A 19,736-nucleotide genomic window follows, 5' to 3' on the forward strand; every position below is an offset into this window, starting at 1 on the left:
GAAAGACTGAACTTTAACTGCATTTGAGTCGTTTCATTTAAAACTCATTGTGGTAATGTACACAACCAAAATGAGAAAAAAAGTTGTCTCCTTCCAAATATTAATGGACCTAACTGTAAATCTTTAAACTAATGCCATGTAATAGTCTATATTTTGTTGACAGGACACAAAGTTAACATTATAAATAAAAGATATGTCAGTAATATGACATTTTTTAAAATAGTTTAAGTACATGGGATAATCATTTTATTTTATTTTTTTTTACAGTGGTCTCAAATTGGGCATCAAGAATCATGTAATTTTACCATTATTGGAACTGAGCACTATTTTCTGTCAGCTCACAAAGTGAACGACTGCTCTGTTATGTAGTTGGACAAACTGATGCCAAAAGACCAAATTGTCCAGCTGCACTAAGTTCTTTATCCAAGGACCACAGTGTGGTGTCTCAATGTCTTTCGTGGTTAAGTAAATTTAAACCGCTTCATGAAAGGTTTAAAAACTAAACATTATTCTCTTTGCTGCAGTCTTTACCATTGCTCTTTGTGTGTTAGTTCATGTGTGTGAGCATGGCTGAAAAACTGAGGAAAGCATTTAATTCTCTGCTCACTCCATGCAACCTTCTAAGAAGCACACAGAATTAATTCATTGATACTTTTATACGCTGCTAATATATCTGCACTGTTATTTTTATTACATCTCACACTGAGGAAACGGTATCGCATTTCGTTTGGCAGGACTGTTTGTTAAAATGTTTTATTTCATTACAAACTATCTAATTCTCTGGCTTAAGTTCTAAGCCACCCCGCTTGCTTTTGTTCCTCTTATTTTTCCCCCCTCCTTTTCTTTCCTGCTCACTTCACTAAACATACCCAGACTGGCTGTGATGGTGTGTGCTGGAAGTTTTCCATGCATCATAATTGTTTCGCTAATTTGCTATGCTAATTGAGTAATTAATTCAGGAACAGGAGATTAGAAGGGGGCAAAAATACAGAAAATAAATAAACAAGTAAAGCGTTGAGTGTTACCGCCGGGGCTACCGTTTTGTTCTGACATTAGGGATGCAAACTGACTCAAATACTCCAGCATGTTTGCTTCCTTTGCCCAAGGCTAGCTGGTTGATGTGCTTGGTGTGCAGGCACAGAGTTAGCATCTCTAACTTCTCACCATGGAACTCACACATATTCATCCGCTAACTGCATGCTTCGACACGTCAATTGAACTCCAATGGTGTGGTCAAACTTAATAGTCGTCATTGTGTACACATCTAAGATTTAATTGCCGTTTCATTGCTGACACCTTAAACTGAACACATAAAGGAGGTCATTTGAGTGTCACAGTAATTTCAAGATTTCACATTTGCAGAGAAATTTCATGAAGCAGAAAGATGGAAGGTAGCTTACTGGGTGTGACGAACAGACGGGAGGAAACTCTTTTTCTCATTCTATGGAAGAAAAAAAAAAAAACACGCAGACCCTGCATGCTGGTATCTAACAACAGCGGAAGAGAGATAGAGCTAAAAACAACAACAGCAATAAAGTCAAAGAGTGTTAAAATATCAGTGAGAGGAGTCTCATCGCGGCGTATCTCTTGTGGAAACACGTGAAGGTGTTCTTGGTTCAGATAAGCAGCATACCTGCTACTCTAGGTAAACATTCTGGCCCACAGGCTCTTGTGTGTTCTCAGTCTTTGCTAATTTATTGTGCTACCGATCCAATAAGAAAAAAAGTTAATATTATTTAAGGTAAATTACAAAATAAACTGCATCTGGAACCGTTTTAAACCAGCACAAAGGCTCAAAAATATCTTTAATGTTAAATTCTGGTTCTCCATCAATAAAATGACCTTTCACTTCAAGGCTTTTGTGCAATTGAGACAGAAAACCACAAGATGGCACCCATACAGTTCACAATTTAACCCATCGGGCTCATACTGAATAAAATATTTGTGATTTCCACACTTTGGATAAAGGTTATCATTCCCTCCAAAACATAAAATGCCCCTTACCTTTCATTTTATGCTTACAGAGTAGTAAATAAAATTTTTAAAAAAAAAAGTTAAATGAGTTAAATGTTTATGCATCAAAGTTTCTTGCACTAAATTTAAATATTCTTTAATAACCATAATACACAGCCATACTGTATTGAGTAAAAATGACTGATTGGTTATACTGAAGTCACCCCAGAAAACCTGTTTCTAGACAGGAGACCTAATTACAGTATATTAATGAGAAGGAGGAAAGAAAAAACATCTCAGACCAGTATAGGCATTAAACCAACCTTTCATTCAGCAGTTCATTCATGTCTCCACTATGTGGCAGAGTGGAGACGTGAAAAAGACTTTTATACTCGTGGTAAATAAATAAAAAGGCATAGAAGTGCTTCATTTCCCGTTCATCAAATCCAAAAGGGCTGAGCAATTAAAACCAAAGATGTCCAGACAGAAATCACTCGAGTTATATTTCTGTTACAGTAGCAAAAATGCTATAAGATTGTGGAAAATTACAAATCCTATCAGTGGGAAAGAGTACAACAAAGTGCCAGATGTGCCTGGAAGTGATCTGGTGCCCTACTAACCACACGTCAAACAGTAGAGCTACTTGTACTATGTGCGTCGGTCAGCTGCAGTGTACAAACTCTGTGCGGTCATCGTGCCTTGGTTACAGACAGTTAACAGCCTGCTTGGTGATGGCTCTGTCTGTTGTCTTAATGGATGCACAGCTTCAGAGGCAGAGTATTGTATTTACCTGACTTTGAAAGCCTTCAGATGACGTTAGTAGAGTTTTATTCTTTACTGAGTCAGAGCAGCTGGCTTCCCCTGTGCTATATTTATGGCATACAAGTCATTGCAAACATGCTGAACTGCAAAAGTGCCTGATAGGGTTTTTTTGTTTCATTAAATTTACCAGACATATGATAAAATAACTGCAAAAATAGCTGAATGATGTAAGCTGAGACATTAACTCTCATTTACATTTATAATTGATTTAGTCAGCATATTAAAACAGAATTTATTCACTCGATAGGACGGCCTTGTGGAAAACATCTGTTTATAAAAAAAAAAAAAGGTTTGTGAACCGAGTCATGGCGTTGCAGAGGAATCCAAGAAATTTTAATTCCTTCCATTCCAATACCTTATTTCTTCAGTTTCACTCTCCCTCGCTTCCTTCTTGTTGGACCTCTTTATTGTTTTTGGACTCACTGCTTCAGTGCCTTATTTGTTTTATTCCCTCCTTCCTATAGGCTCCATTTCTTAATCCCTTCCTTCCTCAATTCCTATCTTAAGTCCTAAATTCCTTTTTTCACGAATACTTTCTTTCCCAACTTCTTTATCCCTCAGTCCTTAATTTTCCTTTTAGTCTGGGTCTTTCCCAGAGTTTGTTTAAGTCTGGAACATATGAAACTCTACTCTGTCTATATAAAGGCCTCATGAGCATTTTATTAATCTCACCAGTAGACTTTTTTTTTTATTTACAGAGTCAGATTCTTGTTATTTAACTCCTCTTTGCTATTATCGTGACTAGTCCAAGGCACACTACAAGATAATGTGTGTGGCTGTCTGTGGTGACCCCTCCTCATTTTTTCACAGGCCAGTGGCTGTGATCATTAAAATTAATCACTAACATGTCTGGCGTATTAGTGTTTCTATTTTGTAATATCTTTTATCTTTAGGCAATTATGGGAGAATATTTTCACAAGATTATTGTGTGTGACTCAAAAGATATGGATAAAAATAATGAATTCGGCTGTAACTTAATACTAAAAAAAATGATAACAACAATTCTAAAACAGCGCCATTAAAAACAGAACTTACAAAGTGCTTTGACAGACAAACTAGTACTTGCTGTTGACAGTACTCAGAAAGCAAAGAACACACAATTTTTAAACAACTAGAAGAGTAAATGGAAAAATGGTAAATGCAAAATCCATCCATTTCCTTTGGCATATGCAGTTCAGGGTGGTGTTGGCCTGGAGTCTAACCTAGCCATCATAAGTTGTGAAGCTGGTGCATTCTGGACAAGTCGCCAGTCTATTGCAGTGCTAATACCAAGAAAAACAATCATTAAGACTCACATTCATACCTACAGCCAATTACAGTCATCAGTTAATTTAATGTGAATGCCTTTGAGCTGAGGGAGGAAGCCCACATACAAGAGAGAATTCATACAGACACAGGCAACAATGCTAACAGTGGTTAACATTGTTACCTTACAGCAAGAAGGTCCTGGGTTCTGCTCCACCATCTGGTTGCAGCATTTCTGCGTAGTGTTCTCTAATGTTTACGTGGGTTCTCTTTGGGTACTCCGGCTCCTCAACAGTCCAAAGACATGCGGTTAGTTATACCAGGTTAACTGGTGTCTTTCTATTTTGTGCTAGCCCTGCGTCAGATTGGTTACCTGTCCAGTGTGCCCGGTCTCTCACCCTGTGATAGCTTGGATAGGCTCCAGTACCCCTGCAATCATGATAAGGGTAAATGGAAGATGATAGATGGATGAATAAAATAATACGCCATAACAAAATGTCTATAAAAATGTGAAATAGCAGGAAGGGTCATCTGATGATCTAATGGTGCACATCGGTTCGAGTGGAGTCAACAATACTGCTATGTAGCATGGACGAAGAGCTCTAACTGATCAGTAAAATACAAAAATGATACGATTTTGCTATTAAAACCAGTCAGATGCTAAACTGCAGCTTCTGAACTAGCCTGAGGTGAGAACGTGGCCTAAAGTTAAAATAGTAAATCCTAGAGAAAGTGAGCGTGTGACTGAGCTTTTGCAGGTCAGAGTTTAAGAACTCTGGTTGAATTCTGGACGTTTCCTTTATATGAGCAGTATTGCACAATCACCATGAGAAACAAGCCTGGGAAACTTCTTCCAACAAAGCCAACTTTACCATGTGGGAAACGGTTCCTCCTGAATGGATAACATATGTTCTTTACTTAATGCAGACATCATTACAAGAAAATGTATATGATGATTGTTAGCGGGAATATGTGAAGATGTCCCTCAAAAGTCACTTGAACCGAGTGAGCGTTTCCTCAAAGTAAATTGCCCTAGGGAGCGTAGCTGAAGCTATATGCAACATGAATCAGACACACACTAAAGGAAATGACAAATTAGAAGAAGAATAACACGTTATTTTAAATGTTTACATCTGGAGATTGTTTTTCCTGCTCTGGAATAAGTGAATATGGTCATAGGGGCCGATACAATCCTGTTTGCAAATCCTTTGCACCCAAATTGAGTTGACAACCCATGTTTCAATCCAACAGATATCCTCACAGCAAAAACAGGTCATAAATAAAAACCTGGAATTAAACGGGTGTGACACGTAAAAATAACAGTGGTATGAATCATTTCAACAAAACTTGACTCCTTGTGTGAACATGTTGCTCTAAATTAATCCCTCTGAGAAATAAAAAATTAATAAATCACAATGCATGTCAAACGAAAAAAAAAAAATATGGCTTTCTACCTTAAGGAAACCACCTGCAGGAGGGAATCATCTCACAGTTCATTTAAATTCTATTCCAAGCATGTCACACACGTACAATAAGCAGAATCAGTCAGTGGTTAATTCACATACCTAATTCGGTCACACTCCAGACAGAAAACAATGCCAGAAAAAAAAAAATCATTTACAGAGTAATCACCAGCCTTACTTTCCATGTTCTGCCTTGTTATAGCTTTAAATGGGTCTGAGTCACTGCAAGCAATCATGGTTTGCGCTGTTGTCCTTTTTCTAATGTAATTAAACGGGCAATAAGACAAAAGGCTAATGAGCAGCGGCTGTTGTGAGGGAGGTCAGCTGCAAATTAAACCCTGATATTTGGAAAAAGTTTTGTTTTTTTGTTTTTTTAAAGTGTGCATGTCTGAAAGAGAGATGTAGGGTAGAGGTGTGTGCATGATCTGAGCAGCAGGGCAGACACACTTAGGATTGATGTACCAGGGTGTCTCATGTTCATATCTATATGGCCCTTTTAATCTAATGAAAAATGAGAAGTGTGCTGTAACTTTGTTAAGAAGTGGGTAACGCAGCCAGGGGAAATGGAAACGGGGCCAGGTTTGCAGGCCTCCTGCACATTCAGTGTAAGAGCTAACCTGATTTGCAGTGCGGTCGCTCAGAGACCAATATCTGCCTGTATCAAGCAAAGCCCATCAGGAGGGATTAAATAAACATGATGGACAGTTTTCTGAGGACCTATTAACTGTGCTGTCTGTTTAACGTGGCTTATATATGCACGTCCATCCTATTGACTTTTCCATCAAATTTAGGGATTCAGTCTCCAGAGGTGTGACCCTCGCTCACTCCTTTTCACTTATCCTTAAGATATGAAATAGATGCCGTTCAATTTATTACAGAAAATATTAGGAAGATGGGAAGTTTGAAAATGAGATGAATGTTTTCCTCCACGTGTGACAAAGATCCACACGATATCCATCTGTGGTTGGGTCCAAACCAAGTAAAAGACAAGAGGCTCGTGTGGAAACTCAACTTTAATCAATCAGTATTACTGCCATTGGTAAGTAATGCTTTTCAAATAACCAGCATGACTGAAGGAGTTTAGCCTCTGGAATAAAGACAGATTCAACTGTTTTCTCAGCATGAGTGGTACATTTCACCTGTCAGTGAAGGATTAGATGTGCGAGGGTGTATATTTATTTGCTGTGCAGAAGATGAGTCCAAGTATATATCCTGAGCAAACTCAGCACATCGCTTCAAAAAATGAATGCAATAATTAATCTTTTTTGCAGACAAAAAATGAATTGAAGTACTGCATTTCACTTCCCAGCTTTCGAATACTTTAGTCCTGCCATATCCCCTTATTAATCTTTATTAAAGAAAACAGACTCGCTTAGAACACAGAGTACGGTTTCCTGTATGTGATGCAGTGATGCAGTTAAATATTGAATAACTGAGAAAGGAAATGTTTACATTAAACATTATTATGCATACAATTAAATCATCTGATTGCATGTGAAACAAAGCAGGTTTACTGTAAGCCTTCATACACCATGAAAGAAGCTCATATATATGTTAATAATTCCACTGAAGGATCAGGACTGCAGAAGTCTGGTAGCAGATATTGACATTCCAGGTATTAAATTCATTAACTAAACTGAAAACAATTGAACCATCCATTTTAATATATCAAAATGCACTTATGCAGCTAAGATAGCTGATACATATGTGTGGGCATCTGTGTTAATATTAACAGTTTCTAAGTTGACTTTTCCAGACATTTATAGACATTTAACATGTGTCGCTGAGATCATAAAGTTTAGTATCTCAAAAACCAACAGGGCCTATCCTCATCCCAAGTAATACACAGGTGTAAAAGGAGTACATTTAAGGGTTAGGGAGCAGTGACAGGCAGCAGTCTCCATGGACTGTGATACTTTCAGACAACACTGTGATCTGTTGTGAGAGTAGGAAACAGGCGGAGAACCTGGAGATGGAGGTATGCTCTGGACAGAGGAGGAATCAAAGTCAGTAGAAAAAAGACAGAGAGGTAAAATTTCAGGGGTCAAACATCCAAAGAGATGACGGTGCATAAGAGAGATGGTTAACTTTTGCCTTTGAAACAGTCAAAGGTTGAAATGGTTGGAAAAAGGAAAACCACTGGGAAAAAGAGTGTAGTGAAGGAAGACGTGCAGAGGGTTGGTGTGACCAAAGAGGGTGAGACAGGGTGAGATGGAGGAAGATGGTCCATTGTAGACTCACACAAAAAAAAAAAAAAACTTAACCTAGAATTTAAATACTCACGTGTCTCACCAACAGATCAAAGCTGATTCAGAGAAAAATGTAAAATCTTTGCTTCTAAGTATCTTAACTTATTTCATATCAGTCTATTTTTACTTGCCTGTGCACATGCGCTCACATGTGTATCTGAGGAGAGGACAGGATAGGGCTGCATACACGGTGTTGATGTGGACAGCTTCCAACAACAGCCGTGTGTCCACTTATCCAATTCCTCCCATCCACTCCTCAGTGATTAATTAGGAAAGTGAGGGGAATTAGTCTATCAGCAGGCTGAGGGAGAGGATGAAAATATTTACAGAGCTCCCAGGAAGGGGATTTCATTAGGACCTGCCTCGTGGTGAGTCGCCTCCTCTCTGTTCATGCCGACACAGAGAGGGAGTACTTTGAAACTTGACCCTGTGTGTCCAAGTGCTCGGTAACTGTGTTAAATGCCACAATGACAAATACAATTACTCAGTTACTTACAAGTTTATGTCGACCGACATAACAATATCAGAGTGCACACAGTAAAAATGCTAACTGAACTCCTTCAGAACATAAATGACTAAACCACACTACAAAAAGCTTAAAATATTAAAAACACTAAAGCATGAAACCACTGAGACAGAACGACTAAAGCTTCAGGAGGCACATTAACCAGTCCCTCCTCTCAAGGGAAAAAAAACCATCCACCCACACAGTCTGGGGAAATTGGTAAGCCTCATCCATTTGGCTGATGTTTCTTACTTTACTGTATGTTGATTGGAGTCAGATATCCCACTGATGTCTTATTTCCTCAAGCTCTTTTGCTTATATCCACTCCACTGACCTCAGAAACACACAGTACAATCACCACTGTGGCAGCTAAATGCCTCTGATTATCAGGGAGGGGAAGAAGTGCATTTAAAAGTCTTAGAAGTCTTAGACATGAAAACAATGGCCTAAAATACTACTACAAATTTAAAAAGAAAAATGCTTTAGCATCTATGGTTATTAGTTACCCTTGGTTTAAAATATGTATTTAGATAACATTATAGTTTGATTGTCTGGTATTCAATAAAGCCAGTCAGTGAGGCATTGAGGCTTAATGAGATATTCAATGTGAAACACTAAAACTGCAGGAAAGTTACAATTCATCTATTAAACATTTGCAATGTACCGTAAAATAAAAAGTTATTACAACAGTTGTCTTTATTTTCCTGCATTTATATTCGTTTGGTAAAGTCTGTTGCCTTGAGTTATTTCTTATCTTGGTGGGGGTGGGGAGTGAAAAGGCTTTCTCCCTCTGAAAAAAATAAAATAATAATAATAATAAAATAAAATAAATAAAATTCTGGATTTTTTGGCTCCAGTTGGGGAATTCTGTGGCTTAAATCCCAAAATTCTGACCTAGTTATTCACAGAAAGAAGGTAATTTACTCTGTTATGCTCAGCAGTATATTCTTTAAGCTTAAACAACAGATGACTTCACACATGCACTGCAGCCCTGAATCTTTGGAGACTTTACTCCAGCTCCCCCAGGGCTCATGCATGAATTGTGCAGGTAATTCACAAGTAAGTGAATGGGCACGGCGTGTTCTGCCTCCAGCACGCTCCACAAAGGGAGCGACTCCCTCGACTAAACCAAACAGAATAATTCCAGTGCGACATGTGAGAAAAATGCAACTTCAGAAAACATCCTCATCTCAGTAGTTAGTAATCTGGAACAGTGTTTGGGGCTGTGACATATAAAAACACAGCAAGATTGTTATCTGGCATGCCACTAGATTAATTATTCAATAGCAATTAGAAACTGCCTCTTTTTTCATGAAGATATTTCATGAAGAACTAAACAAAAGTTTATGCAGTTAAGTGTCGCATAGAAAATCCTTCTAATCAGTGTATACGTTGCGGATTGCAGTAGCAATTTGGTGTGTTAGTCATGCATCATAGTAGAGTTGTTGTTGGCCAAAAAGTAGAGCTGTCACTACAGAAATGCCAAAAATATAATGGAGGTCACTTAGAAACAGAGTCTCCAGGGAATAGTGCATCCACACAAAGAGAGAGCGCACTCACAAGTTTATGTCGGGCACAAATGTTGATCACATTTAATTAACCAAATGTTAGAATTGCGCTTTATAAAATAACTGTGCACCATCATCAGCTTTATAAAACATTAGCAACACTGGCCTTTAAAAACTTGTGTCCTCTGTGTCCAACTTCTGGTAAACTGGACATAATCCTCCAGGACATTATACTCACATTCCATGTTCTTCTATACTAGGAAATGAGTCACAATATGGCAGCTAACAATGATCCCATTTCCAGATATTTATGTCTCTACATCCGAACGCCATAGAATCAACAGGAAAGAAGACTAAATTAAAAAACCAGTATGAGCTCCTCCTTTCCTTGGACCATGTGTTGATTGCAAGACCTCGGTGCCATCCGATGACTGGCACTCCTTTAAAACACAGTCAAGACAAACTCCCTAAGTGATTCCACCTCAGCAGAAAAAAGCAGCCAGACAAGCCATTTAAAACTTGTAAAACAAAAAGGTCAGCAGACACACCAGGGACTAGCTAGACTTAAGACATTTTCTCACAAATATATGTACATGATATTTTCTAGTGTGCCTGTTATCTGCGCACTGGAGGGATGGAGAGATGAATGGAACAAAGTTCTTGACCTGTTGTTTACTTTAGGTCAAGTGAACCCAGCGTCCCAGAGTACGCAGCAGACTTGCAGGAACAGGATGACGAACAGAGATGACTACAAAAAATGCGAGTGAAGGCTATTTAGAGTCGGATTTTCAGATTTTAAGCTGTTGTCGGTATAAGTGTCACTGGTACAGCTGAGCTAAGAGCAATATTACAGCAAAACAGTATGTTCTCATAAAAACATTATTGCTTCCATTAACTGAGTCATGGCTCTTATGGCGCATGAGGGATAACGATGTGAAGAGAAAATATACCAGTAACAATTGTATAGAGTTTGTCAAAGTACGAAATGTTCAAAAGCAAAGAATAAATTGGACTCGTAATGTCATGTTATTGCTTTCTGGACGTACGTTTGTGATTTTTTAATACTTCCCATCCCCTCTTTTCCCACCTTCCAGCTACTGTTTGCCCAAAGGACAGTTCATCATTGGATGATCTTAAACAGACTAACAGACACGCTCATGAGCACTTTATCTAGAACACCATATGGATACTGGGGAGACTGTTGCCTTGATTTCAAAACAACTTTAGACCTCAGCATAGACTCACACAATGCAGGAAACATTCTCTTTATTTCTGACATGATTGCTCCTTGTTTGTCGACTGTACATTCATGCCACAAATTCATTGTACCCAAAGGTCTTTTAATGAATTCAGATCTTCTGGTTTACTTGTGGTGCACACAGGCTGTGTCATTCAAAGCATGAGGCCCAAATATTTTATATTATATATATATATATATATATATATATATATATATATATATATATATATATATATATATATATATATATATATATATATATATATATTTTTTTTTTATTTTTTTTTAAGTGATCGAGCAACTGAGGTTTGAGCAATCTTCTTAGTAATCTTATCATCCTATAGCCCTGCCATGGCATCAAGAATAATAGACACTTCTGGGTCGAGGACTGGAGTTAACATCTACTCCTTAAAATAGTGATATTCGGCCTTTGTTATCCATACTGTGTTGCTCAAACACGCACAAAAAGAAAAAAAAAAGTGTTCTTCATCAGCTCTATTACTGCTCTATTTTAAAGTGAGCAGATGACTCTATTATTGTGAGTCTAATTTACACAAACCCTGTACTCAGTCCAGAATTTCATTTTACTTTTAATACGTTTCTACGAGCAAAGCATATATATTATATATGTAAAGATTATGTGATGACTCTGTAGTTCATGTTTCTAAATCCAGCTATCACAACCACCTAAATGATTTCAGACTGGTTGCCTGTGATGAAACTGCTTAAAAACTGGTGAAGTCAGAGATGTTGAGAAAAACCAAGCATGGTTTCGACCTCCTGCGGTTTACTAACAGGCCACATAGGAGCAGAAAATGCCAAAGAAACCTTGTTTAACCTAATTGTTAAACAGTTGGAAGGAAAAGGTTCTCATGCTTGATTCCTGTATTCCAGCACTTACACAATGCTGGAATTCAACACAATTCAGCCTCGTATTTTTGTCAGCAGACTTTTAGAACAATTGGACCTGAATACAAATCTTCTGGATTGTTAATTGTAAGAGGACTCAAAGAGTCGAGATAAACGGAGTTCTGTCGGTTCAAGTTGCTTCTCAACTGGCTCCCCCACAAGGATGTATGCTCTCGCCCTTGTTATTTATCCTGTACACCAATACATGTCAGAGCAGGTATGAAAACAGAGCCATTTTAAAGTAAGCAGATGACTCTATTATTGTTAGGTGGCTTCAGGACAATGAGACCATCCACGCACTGTGAAGCTGTGTGGCATTAAAGGGCAGCAGCATCATTCATGCTAGAGGAAACCTTCTGAGTTCACTGATTGTTTTTATTTTATTTTATCACCCTTTAATTAAGTCCCTTTTTTTTTTTTACTGTTTTCACTTTCGTTTATGTCATTGCTTGGTTATGGTTTGGTCACCAACTCAAATCTACCTACAGGTGCACATAAAGCAACCCGAACCTGAACCACAGTGAGTGACCATAAGTGGTCACTCACTGTGGTTATAAACAAACTACCATCTCTGCAAACACACTAATAAGTTAAGCTCTAATCTAAAATTCATCAAAATTGATAGAAATACTGGTTTCTTGCTGTGAGGTGATGGAATTACATATACATGAACACACACATACCTGTGACACAAATGTCAGTTATATGCAGAAATAATGACATTAAACTGGAGAAACTGCTTTTAGTGCTCAATCAAATTTACGGTAAGAATCAGGAATTATATAAATTCAAGTTATAATATACATTTGTTGTGTTAATGGGAAAAAAAGATGAAATGCAAGTTGACATGCAAGCTTTTGCTAATAATTTTGACTATTGTTGATTTTTGAGATCATCATCAATCAGCACAAACACAACTCAGAAATGTTGCGTTTGTTTTTGACACTTTGACTTCCAAACTAGTGCATTTCAGTCCTTAGTGTCATATTTGCATTCTCCTACTGATGGGGCTTTTTTTATACCATGTGCTAAGCATTGTAAAAGCGTAAATGTTTTACCCAAACCATTTTATTTTCATAAATATATCCAAGTGGTTTTAATGCACAACTCTAACAGTGAGTGAAAATGAAACTGAAGTTTCATTAAAACTTCTAAAATATGGTTCCATGTAGAAATCAAACATCAGTCTCAAGTTTGGGTGTGTTTCTGTTTGTTTGTTTTTGCTTTTTCTTTTTTTTTTTTGTTAGTGGTGACTTGACATTTCAAAACAGTAGCACCTCGAATTTATTTAATAAATTGCCAATGGCAAAAAAACCTCACGGGAGAGAGCAGCTCTCAGCAGCAGGAGACTCTTTAGCCTCGCAACAGAGGACTCTTGCAAGTGTGACACGATGATTGCAACACCAGATAGTTTGTTTGAAATGTAACCGTTTGGAAGGAGACTATTCAAATGTTATTATATAATTGAATACTTTAGAAAATTGGATGTTTAATTATGGAAAAACAGAATCAGCACTATCAGCGGTTGCTTGTCTCCCATGTGGTTGGGAATGGAAAGCTGAGCTCCACCGGAAAGTTGTTTGACAGCACCGCTGGGGAGATATAAGAGCGCAAGTATCCACCTAAAATCCCACACTGTGTGTTGAAAACTAAGAACAGCTGTTTGGCGTAGCGCTCTGGTGCAGTTTGAACTCCTTCATATTTCAGATACACTTTACAGAATCTGCTTTATGTACACGTGTAGTTTGTTCCCTTGCCGTGTGATGTTTGGGTAGACTCGTCCACGTGGTCACAGATGACTCAAGGAATACTCGCAAATGAAGAAAATCGAATGTTTCAAATATTTACGTTCATAAACTCAGAGTAATGAATTTAATGGCATATTTGGTTCCCTTCAGAATCATCAATAAAATTCACAGTTCTTTGTTTTTAAATACCTTCAACACTGCTTAAAATGTCTGCTCACATATTTATTTGACAGAGTCGTTGAAGCCTGAGCCATTTCGTCAAAACATCGATCACATACGGGTCTGTTTGTTACTACAGCAATGAGGACTTGACAAAACATTACAAGCATGGTTTGAGTCACCCTCTTCCTGGAGGACGGGGGTGTTTATACGGTCAGAAGAGCCCCAAGGCTGTTGACTCAGTTGAGCCCAAAACTCCCAACAGCTACAGAGAGTACAGTATGGCCCAGCGGGTGGGAGGGTCAGGGGAAAAGTGGACACAAGATAAGATACTTCACCTTCCTATTCACACACAATGGGATCTTACAAAAGCTGGATGACTAATATATTTTTTTTTTCAATTATCATATTATTATACATATTCTGTTTTTAGATTATTATATAGTTTTGCAAGTCATTTGGGTTTTACTCCCTTTTGGTTAATGACTCTTTTACAAGAATGGGTGAGAAAGACAATTCAAAGCTGTTAACATGCTGTTTACATAAGGAAAGCCTGGTAGGGATAAGAACAGGTTCCAGACCCCTAGTGCGCAAATGCGCTTGTGAAACTTCTCTGGCCTGTGCACACACAATCACATGCATAAACACAAAAGACGCACAGAAACCCTATGCTTTCAACACACACATGCTCAGTGAACTTTACACCAGCAGCCTAAAAGTATGAAACATAGCCTCAGAGGGACACACGCCGCAGAACTTTATTCAGCTTAGAGTGAGCTTATGCACAGACACACTGACAGCACACACAGCCAAGTAAAAAAGAAACTACAGCACAAAGGAACATGGAGACAAATGTATTTGTTTATGCTCTTACAATTTGTGTCTGAGATGCCTAAATGGAATGAAAAATCACTTTAATAAACACAAACAAACCTTTCGAGCAAGATACTCACTTCCTCGCTCGAAGGCAATGGTGCATCATCCTCGATTAGGCTATAAGGCTCCTTTGGCTGAACAGATACTACTTTAAGGAAGTAGAATATGTCTGCATTACAGCTCACTGTTTTATTGAATCCAAATGTCATCCAACTGATAAATCTCAACAGACTAGAGGGAAGTATTAATGCATTTTTAACCTCCATAGATCTAATAAAGAGCCCAAAATATTCATGGGAGAGGTTACACTCAAGGAGTAGCAGCAAGCCTCCCTCAGTGCGCACCCCTTCAGTATTTTCCCATCCCTCCCTGCGTAGATGCAAAAAAGCAACCTTGGGGAGACCAGACCTAAACAATGTCACTCTTAGAGGCCTTTTTAAAAGCCTTCCCACCACTTTTCCTCCAATCTCTCAGATGCTTCCTGTTTTTGTAAAAGATTTGTTGTCTTTTACATATCTGTTCTTTTGCTCCAATTTAGAGGAGTGTGCTGGCTGCACAATTTTACAGATCCAAGGTCACCCACTGGGTCATTGATTTCCATGACATTTTAAAGGAATTAAAACTTAAGGGTAGTGGTAAAACCGTGGCAGATACAGGTTGTATATGTATTCCTGACTCTTCATACCACCTTAAAAGTATATTGTAATGTGACAAAACACACTTTGTGCACTGTTGCTCGTAATCCCTGTACACGCCCCTCCCTTCATCCTCCTACACAGCTTCTAAGTCAGGCTCATGCGGGCAACAGCACTAACAAGGCAGGTCCATCGAGTGTGAGAGATGCAGTAAATATTTTCTGAGCCTTGACTGCCCCAGAGGGATGGTGCTGGAGCTGTCCTTGACACTTACGCAGCACACTGACAAAATAAAAAGCTTGTTAAAGCCACACTGGACAGGCCCCTCTTGGCCCATCAGGGGGTGATGTATGTAGTGCTGGATGTTTAGGACTGTCAGGAGCTCAGACGTTAGTTATGAACAGATGGATGTTTGTTATATCTATACAAAGCATAAGAGTGACAAACCTCCATTAGATAAAATATATGCCATGCAAGTGTTTTGATGGAGTCCAACACCATTCCTGTGATATCATTTTTTTTTTAAAAGTAACAAAAAAAGTGACCCACTAAGCTCCCACTCATGAACAATATTCTTTTTAATACTACAACCAGGGCAATATTCTGAACGTAGCCAACTACGTTAACTAGGTGAATAATTAAACTGCTCTCTATCTTCTTTAATAAATACCATCAAAAGTAAATGGAATGGTTCATGAAAAAAAATATTGCTGTCCAAGAATGTATCCACTCAGAGAGATAAATATCCCAATGATTACATAATGTTCTGCATACCACAGTTTGGGGACATTAAGATGGTACAAGTGGGAGGGTTCTGTAGCCAACTGATACAAAGAGATTTATGATGTGAATTCAGAGTTCATATTTGGCATCTAAGCTCTGACCCCAGCTCTGCCAGCATCCACCAAGTTCAGCAAAACATGGATCGGAAAGAACAAAAAATAAACTTTCTTCACCTCTGAAGGGAAAATTGGTCTGCATGTCGAACAGTAAAAGCAGTTTAAAAGTAGATTTTGCAAAGTAAAAGCAGCACACAACCATCAGAGTATACAGTACATAGATACAAGATGAAGTCAGCAGCTGAATATCCTGAATAAAACCAGAAATTAATGCAGAAATCCTGACGGCAGTGTAGTTGAAATGTGTGCAACTGGTGGGCTTGTTTTGTGGCCAACTCAGCCAACATAACATTAGACTTTTAACTGTTCAGTGCACACTGACTTAGGCTTACAGAGAAGCATGCACTGCAGCATGAAATCATCCAAGAATAACAGTCAAAAAAGGAAAATATGGTGCAATACCACTTCAGCCGCACTCACATTCCAATATAAGCATCCACATTGCAACATGTATCCTCATGCCAAACAATAATAACCAGGCAAAGAAGAAGAATTGAAGCCAGGGACACTTGATATATGGTGAATGAAAGACAGCAGTAACAAAAGCCAAGATATAAGCCACAAACATACCTGTCAAAGAACAATTCAACATCAAGCAGATGCCAAGCAGCAAGCTCTTACCTTGACAGAAGGAAGCAGTGATCTCAGTGGGCTTTTTGAAGAATCACAGCAGCTTCCACGCCAGGATGTGAAGATCATGTGGAATATGGCTTAGCTTAGAAATGCCTTAATAGCTAAAAAGAAAAGTAGCAGCATGCATTTTGGTGGATTTGGGGGCAGAATGAGCATCATTGCTTGACACTATTGGTGGTCTTATTATTTGAAGACAATGCTTTCAATGTAAGTCATAGAAGTGGTTTTAAGTGCAGCGGTTCTCTACATTATTTTGTAACCTGATTTTTGCCTAGCTAGAATGTGTTGCTGTTTTACATTGTCTTTACATTTGAGTCAGAGAACAGCTGGCCTGCCTTAAAAAGTAAAGTACAACTTCTCACGTGTCAGAGGGGTGTCTAATAACATTATTTGCTGCTTAGCATTGAAGTGTTTGGTGGGGAAAAAAAGCTGCCATTAGTGTTATTAGTTCCACCTGTGATTCTCATACTGTGACTGGTCTAAATGTACAGAGCAACGCTGAGAAACATGTCTCTGGACATTTTTTGATTATGGGTCTTAAGGGAATGGTGGGGAAACGAGTTTCAAAACAATATCTAAAGCAATGGTACAGTATGGAACTGTTTAGAACAAAGGGGGAAAAATGTGGTTGGGCTTATTAAGACAACATGTCCATCAAATCCCAAACATAAAGAGAATAGCTTCTCTCTGCACATATTGTTTTAGTTGAGAAGATTTTTTTATGTTTTATTAAAAAAAAAGATATTTGGGGGTAATGTTTGGATACAAACTTATGAGGAACATGTGTGAAAAGAAACATGTAGTTCTTGTTCTGCATATATTTCTTTCGATCACATTCATCTGGCTCCGTGTTGGTAGTTAAACATGCAATAGGTTCTCTCAGAGATTGGCTTTGATAGAAACACGCAGCACGAATCTGTCAAAAGCTGAAACGGCACACTTTGTTTTGGACATTTTAAATGTAATCTAGAAGCTACAAATAGGTGGCAAATTGAAAGGAAATCTTGAACTCTTGACTCAGATTATAGCGGTGGTAGTTTAGTTCCCTTAGTGAGGGACCAGTGCAAATTAATCTAAACTTAAGATGCTGCCTGGACTTCCATTATGGCAACTCATCTACACTACAAGACTTTGGAATTGACCACATTCATCTTTTAACACAAACAGGTGACAGAGGAACCTTTTATAAAGGGAAAATTTCTGGATAATCTACAGGCCACTAAATACTCTGTCCTAACTGGCAGCTTTTCTTTTCTATAGACCTTCATGTTGTCTGTAGTTGATGCTGCTGTGTGTGTCTTGCCTGATTTGGACTAAATTTGGTGAATTCTTTTGGGCTTGGTGTTTATATCCTTTTTTTTTAGGTTTTATTGGTGGAATATTCGAACGCTCGGTGGAAGCTTTCTTTTGGTGAAACACAACTAGAAAAAATCCAGTGTTCTCATGGCACCTCAAGTAGAAGTGATTTTGAATCCAGGAACTGCTGCAACTCAACAGTTGAAGTCAATAAAAACTTTGTTCTGAGTAATAATTTTTATCCTGTGCTCACACATTTTCTATCCTTGTGGGAGAAGTCTTTTCCAGGTTCCCCCATCCATCGGGAACTAGGAATTACTGGATGGTTTGGTTTGTTGAGTCTGAACATGATATTAATCATGTGCTATGGCTTTCAGGTTTTCAGCCCATGTTAACACTTACTTGGCCCAATGTGTTGGACGTGGATCTCCATTAACATCTTTAAAACACCAAATGAGGGAGTAGATTTTAAAAGAATGTTTTTCCATCCCTCCAGTACATTTCCAGAGAACATTCATAATCAATCCCAAGATGCATTTAAGCTGTTCTGCCGGTATGTGGTGGTTCGTTTTCTTGCTAAGACACTTTATGCTGTAAATTTTTTTTCCCTCCAGTTTGTCATCCGTGTTCGTTTTACAGCTCGAGCTCAACTTCAGAACTCGCAGAGTATTGTCTTTCTTCAGCAGGTGGCTGTGTGCTGGTTTGGCATTTTACCGCCTGTGTTGCTGTGGTGTAAAAAGTCTCTTTCCCCGCAGTGGTCTGCTACCAGTAATTACCTCAGACATCAATTTATTCTACTACAGCTTAAGTGCTAACACGGCTAATCTTGTTAAAGTGATGTGATTAGCAGGAACATCGCCCAAGATCACACCTCCAGGGTATGAGCAGTTGAGATGAAGCCTTGTCCTCTTTCTGGCCTCATCCAGCCACAACTGATGAATTACTCTGTAAAGAAAACTGGATTTACTTGGATTTTATGATAGTCGGATAGGTTCCTAAAAGTTGCACAATTATAACTTAGGATCTTGGATTAAACATTGATGCATTTATTGAGTGCATTATAGAGGACACTGTCAGAATATGTAATTTTACCTTTTTATAATGCACCAACTTCAATTAAATAAACCCTTTCTATAAAAAGAAAACAAAAAAAGCTTTAGGGACATTAACAATGTCATTTCACTTCTAATCTTTTGCATATCTCTATTTTAAGATCACCAACATCTGGTTCTGCTTGTACCCAGGGAGTGTAAATCATTGTTGTAGTGCGGGGTGTTGCAACAACATCCTGTCCCCACTGAGAATTATTTGCTTTGTGGAAAATACATGTAGTGATTCTGCACTCTCTGCTCACTTCCTGAGAGGTCTCAAGGGTCAAATATAGACTGTAGATAACTCTTGTGGCAGCGAGGACCGTAAGGACGAAGGGATACCATACAGATGCTCAGTGCTGTGACAGGATACGCAATAAGATAACATTCGCCTAATGGATGATTCTTATCATTTGCAGTAATTGAAGACATAATGGCGCTTGATCATAATCCCCTGGAGGTGTAAATGGCTCTGTTGCTCAGCAAAGTGAGTTACTCTCCTCCA

The 19,736-nt window shown here is 38.4% G+C and overlaps 2 protein-coding genes and 1 long non-coding RNA gene across 3 annotated transcripts in view; 1 reads left to right on the plus strand and 2 right to left on the minus strand.

The window, feature by feature from the left end:
* The window catches only part of LOC109203561 (uncharacterized), a 75,158-nt gene extending 58,326 nt beyond the window's left edge, over positions 1-16,832 (minus strand). Inside the window, exon 1 of the long non-coding RNA XR_002063320.2 lies at positions 16,782-16,832. This is a non-coding gene — a long non-coding RNA (uncharacterized LOC109203561). The remainder of the gene's footprint in view (positions 1-16,781) is intronic.
* Positions 1-17,252, minus strand: part of zic4 (zic family member 4) — a 110,186-nt gene extending 92,934 nt beyond the window's left edge. Inside the window, exon 1 of the mRNA XM_019363106.2 lies at positions 16,833-17,252. Coding sequence (XP_019218651.1) covers positions 16,833-16,910 — 78 coding nt within the window. The 5' untranslated portion in view covers positions 16,911-17,252. The remainder of the gene's footprint in view (positions 1-16,832) is intronic.
* The window catches only part of agtr1b (angiotensin II receptor, type 1b), a 56,590-nt gene that overhangs the window by 29,017 nt on the left and 7,837 nt on the right, over positions 1-19,736 (plus strand). The window lies entirely within an intron of this gene.

The sequence above is a fragment of the Oreochromis niloticus genome, linkage group LG9 (assembly GCF_001858045.2).
Source record: "Oreochromis niloticus isolate F11D_XX linkage group LG9, O_niloticus_UMD_NMBU, whole genome shotgun sequence".
NCBI classification, from domain to species: domain Eukaryota; kingdom Metazoa; phylum Chordata; class Actinopteri; order Cichliformes; family Cichlidae; genus Oreochromis; species Oreochromis niloticus.